General features: G+C 41.4%; 1 protein-coding gene across 1 annotated transcript in view; it reads left to right on the top strand.

Moving 5' to 3' along the window:
- The window catches only part of STAB2 (stabilin 2), a 170,115-nt gene that overhangs the window by 89,238 nt on the left and 60,384 nt on the right, over positions 1-20,493 (top strand). The window contains exons 27-34 of the mRNA XM_066356444.1: positions 170-262; positions 2,151-2,198; positions 3,667-3,803; positions 4,216-4,330; positions 7,225-7,302; positions 9,609-9,707; positions 9,796-9,903; positions 10,738-10,869. Of these exons, the coding sequence (XP_066212541.1) occupies positions 170-262; positions 2,151-2,198; positions 3,667-3,803; positions 4,216-4,330; positions 7,225-7,302; positions 9,609-9,707; positions 9,796-9,903; positions 10,738-10,869 (810 nt within the window). The remainder of the gene's footprint in view (positions 1-169; positions 263-2,150; positions 2,199-3,666; positions 3,804-4,215; positions 4,331-7,224; positions 7,303-9,608; positions 9,708-9,795; positions 9,904-10,737; positions 10,870-20,493) is intronic.

Raw genomic sequence — 20,493 nt, 5'->3', positions numbered from 1 at the left:
CGGAGCCTCTCACTGTGACAGAGGAGGGTCTGCAGGTTACTTCCACCATCTTTCAATCCCAAATCTGCAGTTCTCACCTTAGATGGAGCCCAATATCTTGTGGATGTAACTCATCTAACTCTTTAGTTAGGAAATCAGCCATTTCTTTTTTTCATCCTCATTTTATCAGGCAACGTGCGAGTTTACCTCTGGCATCTGGAGCTGTGTTTGTCAAGAGGGCTATGAAGGGGACGGCTCTCTGTGCTACGGGAATGCAGCAGTGGTAAGTCCTCTGAGATGAACTCTAGTACAGAATGTTGGAGGCAGGACTTCTTTGAAAATGGTCTCAGCTTGGATGCCTTTAAAATGCTGTACAACCCAAGTGCCCCAGGAGGTTTTATGCGAAGCAAGCTGCTTCTCCCAGATGGTGTATATGACTCATGGGGCATGTGCTCTCTACAGGCTGAAGGGAGCTAACTTTTATTTGGCCCTTGCTGTGTACCAGGCAGTCCTGGCTTCCTTTCCTTGCCATTCTACCTCTTTCCATTCCCAAACTTCCCAAATGAACACTATCTTCTGCTGAGCTATGTGTGTGCTCCTGTCTGGGTTATGTGCCCCCTATTGGTCCCCAGAGCACCCTGTGCTTTACCATGTCCGATGTGTGTGTGTGTGTGTGTGTGTGTGTGTGCGCGCGCGCGTGCACGCCTCTTTTTTATGAATTCTAAAAAGCATAACTCAAAAAATGTAACATAAAAATGTTTTTTAATGTCAAAATAAATTTAATTTTGTCATATTTATTTGGTTTAATTACCATAAAAGCACGCTTGGACTTTATATATATTTTTTTAATATTTGACTTAATTATTATAACATATTTCTCAGAAATTTGTATATAGTGCTCCTACACTTATTTGTAGGATTTTAAATGCACCCCAACTTCAAAAAGTTTGAGAACCACTGGATTAGACACTTGAGTTTTCAGAGCAGTCCAGTGGCTTGCTCAAGGTCACACAGCTAGTAAATGGCAAACTCAAGAAAAGGGCCAGGTCTTTTTTGACTCAAGATCCAGAACTTTCTTTACTCTATCATGTTCAAATGTCACAGATCTGCTGGCACTGTTGAGTGTCTGTTCTTTCCCTTCCCCAGAATGACTGTGAGGTGTATAACAGCAGAAGCCATCATTTCCCTCTTTCATCTCATATCCTCCCTGCATTCTAACCTGGTACCAATTGTGATGATTCAATATATATGTTCATTAATAAATCCCATAAGATAAATTCAAAATAAACATCTCCTGCATGCCAGCCTGTATTCCAGGGGTCGGGGACCTATGGCTCGCGAGCCAGATGTGGCTCTTTTGATGGCTGCATCTGGCTCACAGACAAATCTTTAATAAAAAATAATAATAATGTTAAAAATATAAAATATTCTCATGTGTAACAATCCATTCATTTCCTACCGCTCATGTTCATGGTTGTGGGTGGCTGGAACCAATCACAGCTGTCCTCTGGGACAACACCAAATTTTTATTGGATAATGTGTACATGGATCGTTGTATGGCTCTCACGGAATTAAATTTTAAAATATGTAGTGTTCATGGCTCTCTCAGCCAAAAAGTTTCCCGACCCCTGCTGTATTCTGAGCACTTTAAAAACATCAATTTCTCCAATTCACGCATCAACCCTTTGAGTTGGCTCTTTTTTATCCTCATTTTACAGATGAGAAAATTGAGGCCCTGAAAGATTAAGTCACTTGCCTAAGGAACTTCAGCTCCATGTTTTAAGCCACTACTCAACATTGGTTCAGAAAGGAGGGGTCTTTACTGAGCTGTGTGACCCCCCCTAAGGGTTGGGTAGCCATATTCTTACAACCTGAATTCTGTTTTGAAAGATTTTCAGGTTGTCATTCCATTTGAAGTTTTGGGAATTACTCCTTTACCTCAAATACAGAGGACAGTTGAGCCACTGAGCCTAAAAGAATTGAGCAGTTCTGGCAACATGGAAATTCAGCTAGTGGGGATAGCTATTGCAAGGAAGCTGGCAGGGAAGTGAGTCTGGCCCAGGAAGGCCGAGTGCAGGCTACCAGAAATGTGCTGTGATTCTGCTTCTCATTGTCCCTTGTCTCATGTTCTCTTTCATGTCTCCCTCATTCCCTTGCACGACCTGAATAAGGAACTGTCATTTCTCTCTGCGGCAGCTATATTTAACCAGTGGATAAATGTGAGTACCTTTGTTGGAATTTAGGATGGAGATGTATATAATTTTAGAAATTTGGAATGCATGTAATGGAAAATTGAAAATGCCACTGGAAAGAGGAGGGAGGGTCATTGTCTAGAGCAGAGATTCTCCACCCTGATTGTGCTATAGAATCACATAGGACACATTTTTTAAATAGCCATGCCTAGGCACCCAGCCCAGACACTGATTTGATTGGCCAGAGGTTTGCCCCTGGTGCCAGTGTATTCTGAAAGCTTCCCAGGTGGTTTTAACATGAAACCAGAGCTAAGGACTTCTGGTCTGGGATAAGCTGGGGTGTTCAACTTTTTAACCAATTCAAACATAAACGTATGGCTTCATGAATCACAGAGGTCTTTTTTTTTTTTTTTAGGTCTTTTTTAAGAAGTCAACATAATTCATCACTGTAACTCACCAAGTTAGAGCTGGGATTTATAGTTTCAATCTGGAAAATGTGTATGCCTAGCTCTCAACCCAACATGCCTAGAGGAGCATTTCCCTCCCTCCTGGAATGTTCTATAACAGGGAACCCAGTCCCCATGCTACCTCATTGTCTGTCATCCTTGCCTAAGGGGACTAAAGTGACCGGCCCAGACAGCCATCACACACCTGGTTTATCCCCTTTAAATAGACAGGTAATACCTGGTCAGCACCCGCTCCAGGACAGCTCCCTATTGCTTCTTTATATGGCCTCTCTGACCCCATCACATGGAAAAGCAGGGACTGAAAGTCCTATTGTGAAAGCTAACTTCTGTATAGACCAACCCCACATGCATAAACTTGCCCAGTGGTGGACTGGACCCAGTTTCCCCCAGCTAGCAAGAGCACACCTTTACCAACTCCACTGTCCTGTCGGTAGCTTGAATTTAGCCATGGTGGGAATATTTACCCCACAGAAATTAACAAACGCTGCAAACCAGGGCTGCTTGTTTGTTTGTTTGTTTGTTTGTCCTGGAGAGCCAATGGTTAAGCATAACACACCACTGCTTTTATCCACAACTACCTCTAGGTAAGAATGAAAAGTAGGTCAAGTTTGATTTCAGGCCAACGTCCAGTCTCTCTCCCATGCTGAAACTGTCCCTATAATCTTTCCACCATCCTTTTACAAAGGTCCCAAGGATTCTCATGGTTCTCTGCATATACAATGCACAGATGTGCACATACATGCACAAACACATGCATGATCCTGCCAAGACTATTCTCTGACTCTTCATTTAGACTAAAGGATAATGACCAATAATGACTCAATATGTGAACTGATCAGGAAAATGTGCCTTTTGACAAAGCTCACACAATTAAATAAAAAGAAGGATTTAGAAAGTGGTTCCTAGGACTTGCTCAGGGCCCCTGAAATTAGATCAAAGGGAAATTGTCATCTCTGCCAAGCATGGAGTGAGCCCTGTTCTGTCTCCTCATATGAGTCAGACCATTTTCTTTTCCTTCTGTGATTCAGAATGCTTCTCTGCATCCCATGCTGTCAGCTGCCTCAAACCTCACTGTCTTCGTGCCCTCCCAACAAGCTATTGAGGACATGAACCAAGATGAGAAAGCCTTTTGGTTGTCCAAGAGCAATATTCCAGCCCTGATAAAGTAGGTATTATGCATTTTATTCTTCATGATGTCTTATTGGCATCAGTGTGAACAAGCTCCACAGAGGGAAGCCATGTCGTCTTTCAGATTCATGGCACTGAACATGTTTACTACTCACCTCTCCCAGGATGGCAATAGCTAACATTACTGACAGCCCACTCTGTGCTAACTGCTTTGCACATAATGGTTAATCTTCCCAAGGACCCTGAGATAAGCATTATAATTATTCCCATTTTACAGATGTTGAAACTGAGGCACAGGGTGATTAAGTAGCTCACCGAAGGGTTCCATGGCTGATCATTGCAGGGAGCAATTTTGAATCTGCCGGTCTGGCTCCAGAACCATTAAATGGCTCAGTGACATTGCCACATGCATTGACACTTCACTGTAGCCCTATGCATTGTCGTTTTAGATACCACACACTGCTAGACACGTATGCGGTGGCAGACCTGCAGACCCTGTCGTCTTCTGATATGCTGGCAACGTCTTTGCAGGGCAACTTCCTTCACCTGGCAAAGGCAGATGGGGTAAGAAAGCACTGTGATTTGTCTGGTTAGTAGAAACATGTCAATTATGTTCATACTATACTTTTAAAATGTTTGTGTTGTGACCTGTGGTGGCGCAGTAGATAAAGCGTCAACCTGGAAACGCTGAGGTTGCCAGTTCAAAACCCTGGGTTTGCCTGGTCAAGGCACATTGGGAGTTGATGCTTTCTGCTCCTCCCCCCTTCTCTCTCTCTCTCTCTCTCTCTCTCTCTCTCTCTCTCTCCCTCCCATGGCAGTGTCTATAATGAATAAATTAAATCTTTAAAAAAAATAAAATAAAAAATAAAAAATAAAATGTTTGTGTTGTGGAAATCTCCAAACATGAGCAAAAATAGACCAAAAATAGAACCTCTGATGTCCATGTAAGCATCACCCAGCTTATACTGATCACCTAGCTTATAACAATCATCAGCATATATTGATACACACACACACACACACACACACACACACACACACATATCTTATAAAATGTGACCTTCTGCCCACTGGGCACAAGGTACTTTGTAGAAAGACCACAGACTGATCCAGAAGGTCAACTCTCAATTCTTCTAAGCGAAGTTTGTGCAATTCCACCACTCTGATTTTCATGCATGGTTAGCCCAGAACTTGTGACTATAACCTACTGACTGAGCTAGTATAGGTTACTAAAATTTAATACTAAGTTAGGGTCAGTCACTCAACAAATTTATTGAACACCTGCTATGCTCTGGGAACTGAGCAAAGTGCTGGTGGCAGGGCAATGCCCAGGGAAGACCAAGCCCTGTAGATGCTCCCCTTCTGGCAAATGCTGCCATGTGTCATGGAGTTGGGTTTAGTCTTGCCCCAGGAAGTCTAGCTGCCCTGCCACGCATGGCAGTGTCTTAAACTCTTTCTATGAATCTCACAAGATGAGAATGAAGATGCTACTGGAGAATGAGAACTGCTATATCAGTAGACCATGGGGAACAGTCAAAATGTTTCAGAATTACTGCACTAAAGCATGTCTACCTTCCAACATAGTGTGAGCACTGTGAAAAGGCTCTCTGACCAGTATTACCTAAATGGTTGTGCTTCACCAGATAATTCCTTCTAGAAAGCAGAAAAGAGTGACAAAGGGTCTCATGGATTCTCTACTTATTATTATTATTATTATTATTATTATTATTATTATTATTATTATTTGCTGCAGACCAACATGGCTAGTAATTGTCCAGGTCCTGAGTGAGAATGGTGTGGAATGAAGAAATAAACTTAGAAAAAAGGATGGGATGGGGAGGTCTCTTTTCAGCCTTTAGCTTGCAAGAGCAAATCTCCACCCCCAAACCATTTTATTTATAGGGCAGAGTAAAGTTATTAGCAAATCAAAGAGATCTCTGATACAAAGTCACATTTCCAAGGCAACCCAAGAATTCTCCCAAGTGCAGAAAACCCTCCACACTGCATAACTGAAATCAACCAACATCAGAACAAACAAAGGGTGAGAAGAAGGGCATGGAAATTTCTCCTTGCAACTTAATCAAGCAAGTGAGGTGGGGGAATGGGACGAGTACAAATAGCTTCATAGCCAATATGGAGGTGTGAGGAAAGAGTTTAACCTTTGGCTAAGCCTTAAACTGCAAAGGCTTTGCCAGCTTGCAGTCTCCCACAATTATTATTATGCATTATATACATATATCAGATAATGGGGTTATTTCCTACCACTGATTCTCTTAGCAAGCATTAAGTGAACACCCAGCCTGGGCATGCTTATCGCAGGTTCTATAGATTCAAAGATAATAAATCAATAGCTCTAGTCAAGAGGAGCTAACCATCAAAGACACATTTTTAATGAGTTTATTCCTATGTCTGATGTAAATGTGTCCCTTTAACCAAAAAAGATGTGCAAGGTAGCCAAGAATGTTTTCTTCAGGGCCTCTGCTGGTGTGACTTTGGAGCTGCTGAAGGTGACACAAGTCCCCTCTGCACCCAAAGTGCCGGGGAGGATTTTAAAGTAAGGGTCCTGGTGGGGAGATGAGGAGAAGGCTCTGGAGAAAACAGAGAGTGTGGAGCCCATTGTCATGGTTGGCTGGTGGGCTAGGTGGGTGGGTAGGCTGGGTTTTACTTAGCTCCATTCCCCTTGTAATTACTATTCTCGAACAATAGTTGGATCCCAACCAGGAAAGTCAGTTATTGTCTGTATGAATTTGCTAGAGCTGCTATAGCAAAAAAACACAAACTGGGCGGCACCAACAACACAACTTTGTGTCTCACGTTTCTGGAGGCAGAAAGTCCAAATCAAGGGGTGGTTGGAATTGGTTCCTTCTGAGGGCTGTGGAAGGAGCTGTCCCAGGCTGTCTTGTAGATGACTGTCCTCGTGTTCACATGGCATTCTCCCCCTATAGCTTTGTCCTAATTTCCTCTTCTTATAAGGACAGCAGCCAATTAGATTAGGGTCCATTCTGATTACCTTGTTTTAACTTGATTACCTCTATAAAAATCTTACCTCCAAAGAAGATCACAGTCTGACATACTGGAGGTTAGGACTTCAACGTATGAATTTGGGGGAGAGAGGAAAGACAGTTCAACCTGCAACATTACCTATAGTGTTTTTCAAACAGCAGGGTCATTTTAGTGATGTAGCCACCACTTTTTGAATGAAATAAAATGGAGTGGAATAAGATCAATTATCAACTGCCTTCCACATTGTAAAGTACCGTTTCATTTTGATTGTGTGAGTATGGCTGTGTGTTTGTGTGATGTGTAATGGGTCACAACTTAAAGATATTTTTATCTGTGGGTCATGGTCCAACAGGATGAAGCTCAGTGTTTCTCAGAAAGTGGAAACCCAGAAATAATATCGATCCCTAGGTGTACTCCATGGAGACTCACCTTCCCACTGTGGTTTGCATTTACAGAACATCACAATTGAAGGAGCGTCCATTGTTGACGGTGACAATGCCGCCACAAATGGAGTGATACACATCATCAACAAGGTACAGATGTCCATCCTCTTATGCAGACAGCTTCTCTTCTTTCATTTATCCTCCTGGACAGTATCTAGGAGGGTGGGGGAGGAGTAAATACTTAGCCTGAATATAAAAGCAACCTGCATTGTATTTCATTACTTTTATTTTAAAACCGAATGAGGCTTTACTCATTCAGTCAGACTCAGTTACTATCTATTCAGCTCACAGTCTGCAGTGGAGCCTACATAACATGTGGCCACATAGAGCATACTTCTTATTTATGGGAACATTTTACAAGGCACACAAGAACCTTGGTGCTGGGAAGTTCATCCATCCAGATGGGATGGAATCAAGAACTGGAGGAGAGGCCAGTGCTTATGTATCACTTTTGCAGTCCCTTCTGTGTCATTGTACCCTAAAACAATGGGGTGGGAAAAGCCCTAGAGAAAAAAGTGGAAAAGATTAGAATAGGCATTGTGAAATTCTCATTTTCTTCTCAGATGCAATTCAGTAGTGCTCAAAGGTATGAAATAGAAGATAAAGTATAATGTGAAATTGAAGCCATCCTATAATTGTTGGTTACTATACTAGGATTTTTATTTAAAATTAAAGTTAGAATTTAAGGTATTTTGGGAACTTTTGAAAGGTGGAAGATTAGAAAAGACAACTAACTGCATATTAACTAAAATTATTCTCATGTGGCACTTCTATACTTACTTTTTTTAGTTTAAGCTAGAAAAAAGGTCAGCTATTTCCATTCAGGAAAGAGGTGCTCTTTGTAAGGCTCCTGGGTACCTTATTTTGCAAAGAACTTGCAATTCTCTTGTATTATGCAGAGATTAAAAAACACAACTTTTTTTTTTTTTTAGCAAGTTATTTACCACTTTTAGGAGGCTGTGCTAAGTTTATGGCTTCATATTATGCAAAGTACCATTACTTTGCAAGGGTATTTTTCTTTTCTAATCCTGGCTTTCTAGAGCAGGCGTCCCCAAACTACTGCTGGCCGCGGGCTGCATTCAGCCCCCTGAGGCCATTTATCTGGCCCCCACTGCACTTCTGGAAGGGGCACCTCTTTCATTGGTGGTCAGTGAGAGGAGCACTGTATGTGACGGCCCTCCAACGGTCTGAGGGACAGTGAACTGGTTCCCTGTGTAAAAAGTTTGGAGACCCCTGTATTCTAGAGTATATATATAAAATTACTTCCCCTTCTAATTTACACTTTTGATGGACATAACCTCATTGGTAGAATAGCACAACACCTCTACCAATCTCCTATACTGAGCATTATTATCAGGGGGGCTAGTCAAGTCCTCCTACTGACCTCCTCTGTGAAGCCTTCCCTGATCCTGCAGCTCATATCACCAAGGTTGACACACCTTGTCACCGGGTAAGTTCTAGAGCCATATGGAGTCTGAGTTCAGGCACCTATTTAGCTGCGTGACCTCGGACAGGTTACATAGCCTCTGTGAGCCTCATTCTTCCCCTGTGAGAATTAAACAATACCCTCTCTTGACGTGTGATGCCTAGTGGGACCCTCAATAAATGCTGGTTTTAGTCCCTTCTCCCTCCTCTGAAGTGTCGTGGGATTTCTTGGTCTAAAATTCATTTGGCCGAACTGTGCCTCCTTGTTATGGTAGTTGTTCTTTATGAAATACAATTGAACCCCGTACGATGGCCTGTCCTGGAGGGGCAGAGCTGCATCTTCTCTGTGTCCCTTGTTAGCCCCAGCACCTCGCCTTGTGTACAATCATAATTGTAGTGATTGCAGCACACTAGATGCTAGACATCATGACAAGTATCGTGCATCACAATTGTCTCATTTGATTCTGACAGCAACCCTGAGAGAGTAGGTGCTATTGTCCTCACTTTCCAAATCAGGCGGCTGAGAGGCCTCACGGTTAAGTACCTGGATTGAGGAGGAGTTTCGTGGGCACAGAGTTTCATGGATGCTTGTCCACCAGTTCCAGTTCTCTGCCTAGCCTCTGCATTGCACTACTCCCTAAGGACATCCTCCTACACCTGTTCACTGAACATCGTAGTCACCTCTGTCAGGGCCACATGAACAGCCGTGCAGATTGCACCCAGCATAGAGGTTCCTGGTGTAAATGTGGAATGAGGCTGAAATTCAGCTACTTTGCTCCCCCAGCCATGCACCCCTGTTGGTATTGCAAACTATCAGAGGAAAAGATACCTTTTTTAAATTGACAGAGGCACTCTAAAAACTGGCAGTAGCCCTGAAAATTGCATATTGTTATGTGACATGAACCCATGTATGGAACAGTAGCAAGTCCTACCAATACCTGCTAACAGAATTTTGGGGCTTTCTTTCCCAGGTTCTGATTCCCCAAAGAGGTCTAACTGGGTCCTTACCAAACCTGCTCACCCGGCTGGACCAGATGCCTGACTACTCCATCTTCCGGGGCTACATCATTGCAAGTACCATGTTCTCTGCATGACCCCCTTGTTCAGGTCCCCCAGGAATGGAAGCCCCTGACGCACTCTTGTCTCTTTCCATCACAGCAATATAACCTGGTGAATGCCATTGAGGCTTCTGATGCATACACAGTGTTTGCACCAAACAACGACGCCATTGAGAACTACATCCGGGAAAAGAAGGTCACAACTCTAGTAGGTATCGGTAACAATAACCAGGAAAATAATTTTCTGGGAATTCAGACACTTAACATTTTACAGTTCATCAATCATGTGTCATCTCACTCTTCCACCAAAACTTCCTTTCCATACCCAGATATTTAACATAAAGCCACGAGGAGTTGCTCTACTACCCAACCTCTCCCACATACATCCCAGAGCTGCCCACGTGCCGTATTTAGTTTCTACTCCTGGAAGCACATACTTGGGTCCATTTGCACAAGGAACCTGATGTGTGTCCACAGGATACAAGCGTTCACTGGTCCCAAGCTAACACTGGGAGTGCAGGGGTCTCAGGGCAGTGACAGCCCTCCTCACTCCTCTGTGGGTCAGAGAGCCTGCCAGCAGACCCTGGCATGAGATTGCTCAGACCTGAGTGAGACCCCAGTCCCACAGGTCACCCTCTCAGCAGGGGACAAAGATTAAGCTTTTTAACATATCCCTTCAAACCTCCTTTCATGATTCCCAAAGTGAAAGGCAGGCTGGGGTATAGGGACTTACTCTTCACAGCAGTTTTTTCCAAAGAAGTCATCTTTAAAATCCTTCCACAACCTCTCATACCCTCAGCCTGAGTTTTAGGATCACCTAATGAGTTCTCGACCACCCCACGAGGAAAATTTGCATGTTCTCACAGGTGATCTGTCTCAGGCTTAGTATTGAGTGTCTATTGTGCCCTGACGCCTCAGTCAAAACCTCCGGCTCAACAAGCTGTTGCTCCTATAATGCCCATGGTGCCCGATAATTTGGAGCAGCCTGGTAAGTGACTGGGGACTGGCTGGCCTGAGGGTTGACTTTCTGTGTGTTGTCCAGGAGGAGGACATACTCAGGTATCATGTGGTCTTGGAAGAGACACTACTGAAGAATGACCTGCACAACGGCATGCACCGGGAGACCATGCTGGGCTTCTCCTACCTCCTTGGCTTCTTTCTCCGCAATGGCCAGGTGCAGTCCTTCCCCCACCCCTAAACCCAGGAATGGGCGTCGTGGCTCCTGTCATCCATCATCACTTCCAGGCTGGAATAATCTCACCGGGGTTTCCTTAGCCCTATCAACAAAAAATGTTGTCTGTGTTTCACCATAAAGTGATGACCGAGCCAGGCTGTCAAGCTCCCACTCACTCTCCCTGTCACTGGCCTTCAGATAACTAGTGTGGCTCTACTAATCACAGTATTTGAATCCCAGAAGTCACAGGTGCTCTTCAGTATTGATTCCTATCAAACCCAGTAGACAGTCCCCAAGCAGTCTCCTGTATGGAAGGGAACCTGCTAGCAAAACCTTACTCCCAGGAATTGTAGTGGCCTTTAGGCCATAAGGAGCCTAATGACATAAGTAGGCTACTGCGGCCAGATGAATTAATATATCACTGCTTGACCGTAGGGGCTACAGTCCTGGGACCAACTGACCTCCACAGGGGCATTCCAGTATTTATCTCATACAACCCCTAAGTATTTAAGTGTTGAGAATTCATTTTAAAAAAGAATTAGTGAAACTAAATAGTCACTACATTTCAAATATAAAATTTTATTCACATATTTTAAACATCAAGTAAGAAGATCAATCTATAAAAATTCAACAAGAAGTTCACAATGTTACTCAAGTATAGCTTCTCCTAAGAAAACATAATAAAAAACAAATTATTAGGACAAACTATGTACTACACTAAAATAAAGAAAGTTTAACCACAGAAATTTTTAATCAATAATATTATTCGGTTCTTTTTATTTATTTTATTTTTTATTTTTATTTTATTTATTGTGTTTACATAGATTCTAGTGTTGCCCGATTGCATCCCCCCTCCCCTGTATTCCCTTCAACATCTCCCTTGCCCCTCCTCCCAACAGCTCCCTGCCCACTTCCCTTCAGGTTTAATTCTGTTCCTCGGTTCACATTGTTCCTTGGATTCCTCAAATGAGTGAGGTAATATGATATTTTTCTTTTTCTGCCTGGCTTATTTCACTTAACATAATAGTTTCCAGGTCCATCCATGCTGTTGCAAAAGGTAATATTTCCTTCTTTTTCATGGCCCCATAGTATTCCATTGTGTATATGTATAAATGCTTTTTAATCCACTCGTCCACTGACAGACACTTGGGCTGTTACCAGATCTTGGCTATTGAGAACAATACTGCCATAAACATGGGGGTGCATTTCTTTTTTTCAATCAGTGATATGGTGTTCTTGGGATATATTCTTAAAACTGGGATGGCTGGGTCAAAAGGCAGTTTGATTTTTAATTTCTTGAGGAATCTCCATACTGTTTTCCACTGTGGCTGCACCAGTATGCATTCCCACCAGCAGTGCAGGAGGGTTCCCTTTTCTCCACATCCTCGCCAGCACTTATGCTGTGTTGTTTTGTTGATGAGCATCATTCTGACTGGTGTGAGGTGATATCTCATTGTGGTTTTAATTTGCATTTCTCTAATGATTAGTGATGTTGAACGTTCCTTCATCTGCCTGTTGCCCATCTTTATGTCCTCTTTGGAGAAGTGTCTCTTCATTTCTTTTGCCCATTTTTTGATTGGATTGTTTGTCTTCCTGGTGTTGAGTTTTACAGTACTTTATAAATTTTGGTTATTAACTCCTTATCAGACATATTGTCAAATATGTTCTCCCATTGTGTGGATTGTCTTTTTATTTTGTTCATATTGTCTTTACCTGTGCAAAAGCTTTTTAATTTGATATACTCCCATTTGTTCATCCTGTCCTTTATTTCACTTGCCCGTGGAGGTAAATCAGCAAATATATTGCTGCAAGAGATGTTGGAGAGCTTACTGCCTATGTCTTCTTCTAAGATGCTTATGGTTTCATGACTTACATTTAAGTCTTTTATCCATTTTGATTTTATTTTTGTGAATGGTGTAAGTTGGTGGTCTAATTTCATTTTTTTGCAGGTAGCTGTCCAATTTTCCCAACAGCATTTGTTAAAGAGACTGTCTTTACTCCATTGTATGCTCTTACCTCCTTTGTCAAATATCAATTGTTCATAAAGGTGTGGGTTTATTTCTGGTTTCTCTGTTCTGTTTCATTGATCAATATGCCTGTTCTTATGCCAGTACCAAGCTGTTTTGAGTGCAATGGCCTTGTAGTAAAACTTGATATCAAGAATTGTGATATCACCCACTTTATTCTTCTTTTTCAAGATTGCTGAGGCTATTTGTGTTCTTTTTTGGTTCCATATAAATTTTTGGAATATGTGTTCTATATCTTTGAAGTATGTCATTGATATTTTAATTGGTATTGCATTGAATTTATAAATTGCTTTGGGTAGTATAGACATTTTGATGATGTTTATTTTTCCTAACCATGAGCACAGTATATGCGTCCACTTGTGAGTATCTTCCTTGATTTCTTTTATCAATGTTTTATAATTTTTAGAGTACAAGTCTTTAACCTTCTTGGTTAAATTTACTCCTAGGTATTTTGTTGTTGTTGTTGTTGTTGTTGTTGTTGCAATAGTGAAGGGGATTGTTTTCTTAATTTCTCTTTCTGACAGTTCATTGTTGGTGTATAAAAATGCCTCTGATTACTGTGTATTAATTTTATACCCTGACACCTTGCTGAATTCATTTATCAGGTCCAGTAGTTTTTTGACTGAGACTTTAGCATTTTCTATATACAGTATCATATCATCTGAAAATAATGATAGTTTTACTTCTTCTTTTCCAATTTGGATACCTTTATTTCTTCTTCTTGTCTGATTGCTGTAGCTGGGACTTCCAGTATTATGTTGAATAAGAGTGGTGAAAGGGGGCACCCCTGTCTTGTTCCTGATCTTAGGGGGATGCTTTTAATTTTTACCCATTAATGATGATGTTGGCTGTGGGTTTTTCATAGATGGCCTTTATCATGTTGAGGTATGTTCCCTGTATTCCCACTTTGCTGAGAGTTTTGATCATGAATGGGTGCTGGATTTTATCAAATGCTTTTTCTGCATCTATTGAAATTATCATGTGGTTTTTCTCCTTTCTTTTGTTTATGTGATGAATCACATTGATTGATTTGCGAATATTGTACCATCCTTTCCTCGCAAGAATAAATCCCACTTGATCATGATGTGTGATATTTTTCATGTATTGCTGGATTCGGTTTGCTAATATTTTGTTGAGGATTTTAGCATCTAAATTCATCAGGGAAATTGGCCTATAATTTTCTTTCTTTGTGTTGTCTTTGCCTGGTTTTGGAATCAGAATTATGCTCGCCTCATAAAAGGAGCTTGGAAGTCTTCCTTCCTCTTGAATTTTTTGAAATAGCTTGAGAAGGATAGGAGTTAACTTCTTCTTTGAATCTTTGGTAGAATTCACCAGTGAAGCCATCTGGCCCAGGGCTTTTGTTTGTTGGGAGTGTTTTGATAACTGTTTCTATCTCATTTGGTGTAATCGGTCTCTTTAGGTTTTCTGATTCTTCCAGATTGATTTTTTAAAGATTATATGTTTCAAGGAATTTGTTCATTTCACCTAGGTTGTTTAATTTTTGGCATACTTTCTTCATAGTATTTTCTTACAGTATTTTGTATTTCTGTTGTGTCAGTTCTTATTTCTCCACTCTCAGTTCTAATTTTATTTATTTGAGTCCCCTTTCTTTTTTTCTTGGTGAGACTACTTAAAGGTTCATCGATCTTGTTTACTCTTTCAAAGAACCAGCTCTTGGTTTCATTGATCCTCTGTATTGTTTTTTATTCTCTGTGTCATTTATTTCTACTCTGATCTTTATAATTTCCTTCCTTCTACTACCTCTGGGCTTTACTTGCTGTTCTTTTTCTAGTTCTTTTAGATGTAGGGTTAGGTTGTTTATTAGAACTTTTTCTAGTTTTTTAAGGTATGCCTGTGGTGCTATGAACTTCCCTTTCAGTACTGCTTTTGCTGTGTCCCATAAATTTTGAGTAGTTCTATGCTCATTATCATTCATTTCTAGGAATTTTTAAATTTCTTCTTTGATCTCATGTTAACCCATTCATTATTTAATATCATGCTATTTAGTTTCCATGTGTTTGAGTATTTTTCTGTTTTTCTGTTGTGGTTGATTTCTAGTTTCATGCCATTGTGATCAGAGAAAGTGCTCGATATGATTTCAATCTTCTTAAATTTGTTGAGACCACTTTTGTGCCCTAACATGTGGTCTATCCTAGAGAATGTACCATGAGCACTTGAAAAGAATCTATATTCTGCTGCTTTAGGATGAAAGATTCTGAAGATATCTATTAAATCCAGTTGATCTAGTGTGTCCTTTAAGTCTGCTGTTTCTTTGTTAATTTTCTTTCTTGAGGATCTATGTAGTGATGTTAGTGGGGTATTGAAATCCCCTACTATTATAGTATTGCTGTTGATCTCACCCTTTAAATCCATCAAAGTCTGCTTTATAAATTTAGGTGCTCCTATATTAGGTGCATAGATATTTATAACGGTTATATCTTCCTGTTAGATTTCTCCCTTTATCATTATGTAGTGACCTTCTTTATCTCTTACTATAGCCTTTGTGGGGTTTTTGTTTGTTTGTTTTTATAAATAAATTTTTATTAATTTTAATGGGGTGACATCAATAAATCAGGGTACATATATTCAAAGAAAACATGTCCAGGTTATCTTTGTCATTCAATTATGTTGCATACCCATCACCCAAGGTCAGATTGTCCTCCGTCACCTTCTATCTAGTTTTCTTTGTGACCCTCCCCCTCCCCCTCCCCCTCTCCCTTCTTCCCTCCCCCCACCCCCCATAACCACCACACTTTTGTCCATGTCTGTTAGTCTCGTTTTTATGTCCCACCAATGTATGGAATCCTGCAGTTCTTGTTTTTTTCTGATTTACTTATTTCACTCCATATAATGTTATCAAGATCTCATCATTTTGTTGTAAATGATCCGATGTCATCATTTCTTATGGCTGAATAGTATACCATGGTGTATATGTGCCACATCTTCTTTATCCAGTCTTCTATTTTTTTTACAGTGATTAAAGCCTTTAAGCAAACTCTTGGCCAATACAGCAAGAATCCATAAAAGAGTAGTCTCCTTAACATGTTCACCAAGTCCAAGTTGGCACCATCACCATGCCACATCCCTGAAAAATGCAACCCAACCACAGTTCAGTCTGTTAGGAGTTGTCACAAGGAGCAGGAGTCCAGGAAAAGTCCACATCCAGGAAAAGTCTGCATGGCACTGGAATTGTTGTCACAATTCTATACTTTGCAGCTCATGTCCAAGTCCCAATGACCGCTGCTTCTAGCTGGTAATGATTCAGGTAGACTGGAAAAGCCATCTGCAGCATGTTATAGCCTTTGTTTTAAAGTCTATTTTGTCTGATATAAGTATTGCTACCCCAGCTTTATTTTCATTTCCATTTGCGTGAAATATTTTTTTTCATCCTTTTATCTTCAGTCTATGTGCATCTTTTGTTTTAAAGTGTGTGTCTTGTAAACAGCATATGTATGGGTCCTGTTTTCTTATCCATGCAGCTACACTATGTCTTTTGATCGAATCATTTAATCCATTTACATTTAAGGTTATTATTGATATGTAGTTGTTTATTGCAATTTTATTCTTTAAAACTCTATTCCTCTTTTGCTATATTTTGCTTTTTACCCTTTGATCTGTTTACAACAGGTCTCTTAGCATTTCTTGCAGCATTGGTTTGGTTGTAGTGAATTCCTTGAGGGTTTTTTTGTCTGGAAAGCATTTTATTTCTCCTTCAATTTTAAAGGATAGCCTTGCTAGATAAAGTAGTCTTGGTTGTAGGCTCTTGTTCTGCATTACTTTGAATATTTCTTGCCATTCCCTTCTGGCCTCAAGTGTTTCTGTTGAGAAGTCGGATGTCATCCTTATGGGGGCTCCTTTGTAGGTGAAGTCTTGTTTTCTCTAGCAGCTTTTAATATTTTCTCTTTATCACTTAGCTTTGGTATTTTAATTATGATGTGTCTTGGTATAGATTTTTTTGATTTTCTCTTTAATGGAGTTCTCTGTGCTTCTTGAACGTGTCAGACATTTTCCTGCCTTAATTTAGGGAAGTTTTCAGCTATGATATGTTTGAAAAAAGTCTCTATCCCTTGTTCTTTCTCTTCTTCTTCAAGAACCCCTATTATGCAGATGTTATTTCTCTTCATGTTGTCACAGAGCTCTCTTAGAGTTTCCTCAGACTTTTTGAGTCTCTTTTCTTTTTTCTGCTCTGCTTCTGTGCCTTCGTTTATCTTGTCCTCTAACTCGCTGATTTGATTCTCAGCTTCTTCCATTCTGCTTTTAATTCCTTCCATTGTGTTCTTCATTTCTGATATTGTATTTGTCATTTCTGACTGATTCTTTTTTATTATTTCAATGTCCATATTTATATTTGCTATCTCTTTGTTTAGGTGTTCATAATGACCATCTATTGTTGTTCTAAGATCTTTGAGCATCCTAACTATCATTATTTTAAACTCTGCATCTGGTAATTTGGTTATATCTGACTCATTCATGTCCTTTTCTGGGGATTTCTCTTGATTCATTTGTGTTCATTTCTCTGCCTTCTCATTTTGTCTGTATAAAAGAAGGTTTTGGCCACTAGAGTCTACTGGGTGTGGCCTCTGTGTTCCCTAGGTGTGGTCTGTCTGCAGGTCCACCACCCCCTTTGCTGCTGCTGCCTACGGCATTTGGGTATGGGCATTGCCAGTGCCAGCCTACTGGGACTGTTGCTGTGGTTTCTGCCTCTCCTTCACGGGAGGGGCTATGATCACGTGCTTGGGTGTACAAGCCTTGGTGGCCTCGGCCTTCACCCTGCCCCTGTGGGTGGTGGTATGCACCATGCCCAGGCTGCAATTCTTGGCCCTGAGGGCTGGGGTGAGCACCTTTGCTCAGCTGTGGGTCTCTGCCTGATTCTGGGCTTTTGCCCTGCCCCTGCAAGAGGTGCTGGCTCCTGGGAGAGCTGCAAGCCTTGGCTTCACAGGCCAGGCAGGGCTGTGTGCCCACTCTCGGTCGCAGGACTCTGCCTGTTCTGGGCTTTCGCTCCACCCTTGTGGGAGGAGCCGGCTCCTGCATCAGGCCACAGCCTTGGTTCTCCAGGCAGGCGGGGCAAGACGAGGCTGTGCTCCTGCGCCCTTGCTGAATGGTGGGTCTCCACCCCTTCCAGGGCTTCTGCCCTTCCCCTGCAGGCTGGATTGCAGGCGGCCTGCATCTGGGCTTGACCATTTTCGTGCATCCCCTCCTCCTCAGCCGGGCAAGACTGAGCTCACACCTGGGCCTCAGCTGTGGCTAGCCAGCTTCCGCCCTTGCCTACAGAACTGTGCTTCCACCTCTCACCGCCACCGCCCACCCTCCCGCAAGCCCTCAGCTGTGTGGGTGGGGGCACTGCAGCTCAGACTCTAACACTCACTACTGTAGTCCCAAAAGATCCCTTTTTCTAAGCAACTCTGCTCTAAGTATCACGGGAGAGCTTGTTTGGCTGGTGTCCTGCTTCCCTTTGCTGGTATTGCTGTTTCCAGGGGAAATATTCACTTCATATTTGGGGAGTGACTCATTCCAGGGGTTAGGGTGGCTATCTCCCAAAGTGTTTCTCCCTGTGCCTCCTAGATTACACTCTCTTCCTCCTACTCTGGACCTCTCCTCTCTCCCCATCCCCCAGAGCCCCGGGTGAGTGGTTGTGAGAGAGGTTTTCTGCACGGTCCCTTTAAGAAGAATCCTGGGTCTGAGAAATCAGTCTCTTTCTCACAAACAGTATCCTGACTTGTTTCCAGCTAAATACTATCCATTTGCCTCTTCTAGTCTCTGGGGCTGCAGGCTGGGGCTTTGTTCCTGGGGCCTATGACCCTCCCCTCTCTGCGAAACTCACTTCCCGCCACATGAGTATTTCTGGGCTGCTGTTCACTCCAGGGAGCTGGGCAGCCCTCTCCACATTTCCACTTTTCCTACCAGTCTCAGTGTGGCTTCTTCAGCATTCCTTGGTTGAAGAGTCCTCTTAGTTTAGTCCAAAGTTGGTTTTTCCAGGTGATGGTTCTTAAAATTAAGTTGTAATCCACTTTGGTTCTGGGAGGTGGAACTTGGCACATCCGCCTACTCCATTGCCATCTTGCCGCCCCCAACAAAAACTATTTTTAACTTCAAAATATAACCTTGTAAAAAGCCATCTTTATGGCTTCCCCTGCCTTTTCTGAGGGATGTGAAATGGTGGTCAGCGAGGCAAGCGCTGCAGCTCCGGCCAATCCTGCCTAGCCACCAAAATGGCCCTGAAACACTGGCAACACCCTCCCACAATCCCCCCAGAGCCCATCCCTGACATCGGCTATTCAGTTCTTTCTAAAAAGTGCAGTTTCACAAGTAATGTTCTCAGTTCATCATTGAATCACAGGTGAATTTTATGTACATATTTTTTAACTTGCTTGGGTAAAAAAAAAAAAGTCTTTCTGACTCTTTGTCACTTAGGGAACAATAAAACCCCAAATATTTTTCTCTGACTCCTACAAATATCTGACCTATTGTGTAATAACTTTGAGGAGATCCTTTTAAATACATATTCTTATTTGTACAGGCAAAGCAATTTTTATTGATAAAGAAGATACAATTTTTTTAATCCATGTCATCTTTTACTTCATCATGTAGAGATATTCAAGCGCAGAGTTGAATCAATTTCAATTGCCATGTTTATTTTCCATTTGTTCAGAAATTCTTTGATATAGAAAAATCCTGTAACAGGCTTTATCTCACAATTAACAAATGATTCTATCTTACAATCAAGATTTTACTTTTATTGATAATTCACTTTCTCTTAGGACAATAAAAATGTAGAAAAATGTTCTCTACATGAGTGGACTTGTGTCCAAATCAATATTGTAATGCAACACACAATTTTCAGGGTATGTCTCATAGTGAAAATTACTTTTTTAATGTCAAATCAATAATATTCCAGAAGCTCTGCCACTTTGATAATCTAAAATAGCTCATCATCTTGGAATTATGAAAGTTGTGTTGTAATCACCATTTGACACCACCAGTATACTTTCCTGCTAGTTTTCAGATTTACACAGACCCTGGAACTCCTCTGTGGAGTTCATCCAATGGAAACTCACCTGACTCCAAGTAAATCAAACACTTAGTAGAGTCATTTTTAAATTGCTGCTGTGGGGAGTTCAGGAGATGTTATTAATATTTGCAAACCCTTGTTGAATATAAACTTGACATTTGCTTAGTAAAATAAAGAATTCTCTCTTCTCCTGACTTCAGCCCCACCAAACCTACATACACACACACACACACACACACACACACACACACTCCACCCCAGTTTTTCAAGGAACCACTTGTTTCCAATTATATTACTTATAATAATGAATAAATTAATAGATTCACTTATTTTGTACTAATTCATCTTTATGGTATCCTCTCCTTAAAAGAAATCAGAACAAAACTAATTCAACTTCAAGTTGAATTTGATTTGACAGAAGATAGATACTGACTTAGTACCCACATCTTGGATGCTTATAAGCACCAGGCAAAGATGGATACAAGCACACCATAAACCCCAAAGAAACCCCAGGGCAACATGGGGCACTGAGGACCTCTGCACAGTCCTCATGACACTCTGGGAAATGACGCTATCTGGTGGGACACT

The sequence above is a fragment of the Saccopteryx leptura genome, chromosome 1 (assembly GCF_036850995.1).
Source record: "Saccopteryx leptura isolate mSacLep1 chromosome 1, mSacLep1_pri_phased_curated, whole genome shotgun sequence".
Taxonomy (NCBI): Eukaryota; Metazoa; Chordata; class Mammalia; order Chiroptera; family Emballonuridae; genus Saccopteryx; species Saccopteryx leptura.
Note: the sequence above shows the minus strand (reverse complement) of the source record. Positions and strands in the feature narration are given on the sequence as shown.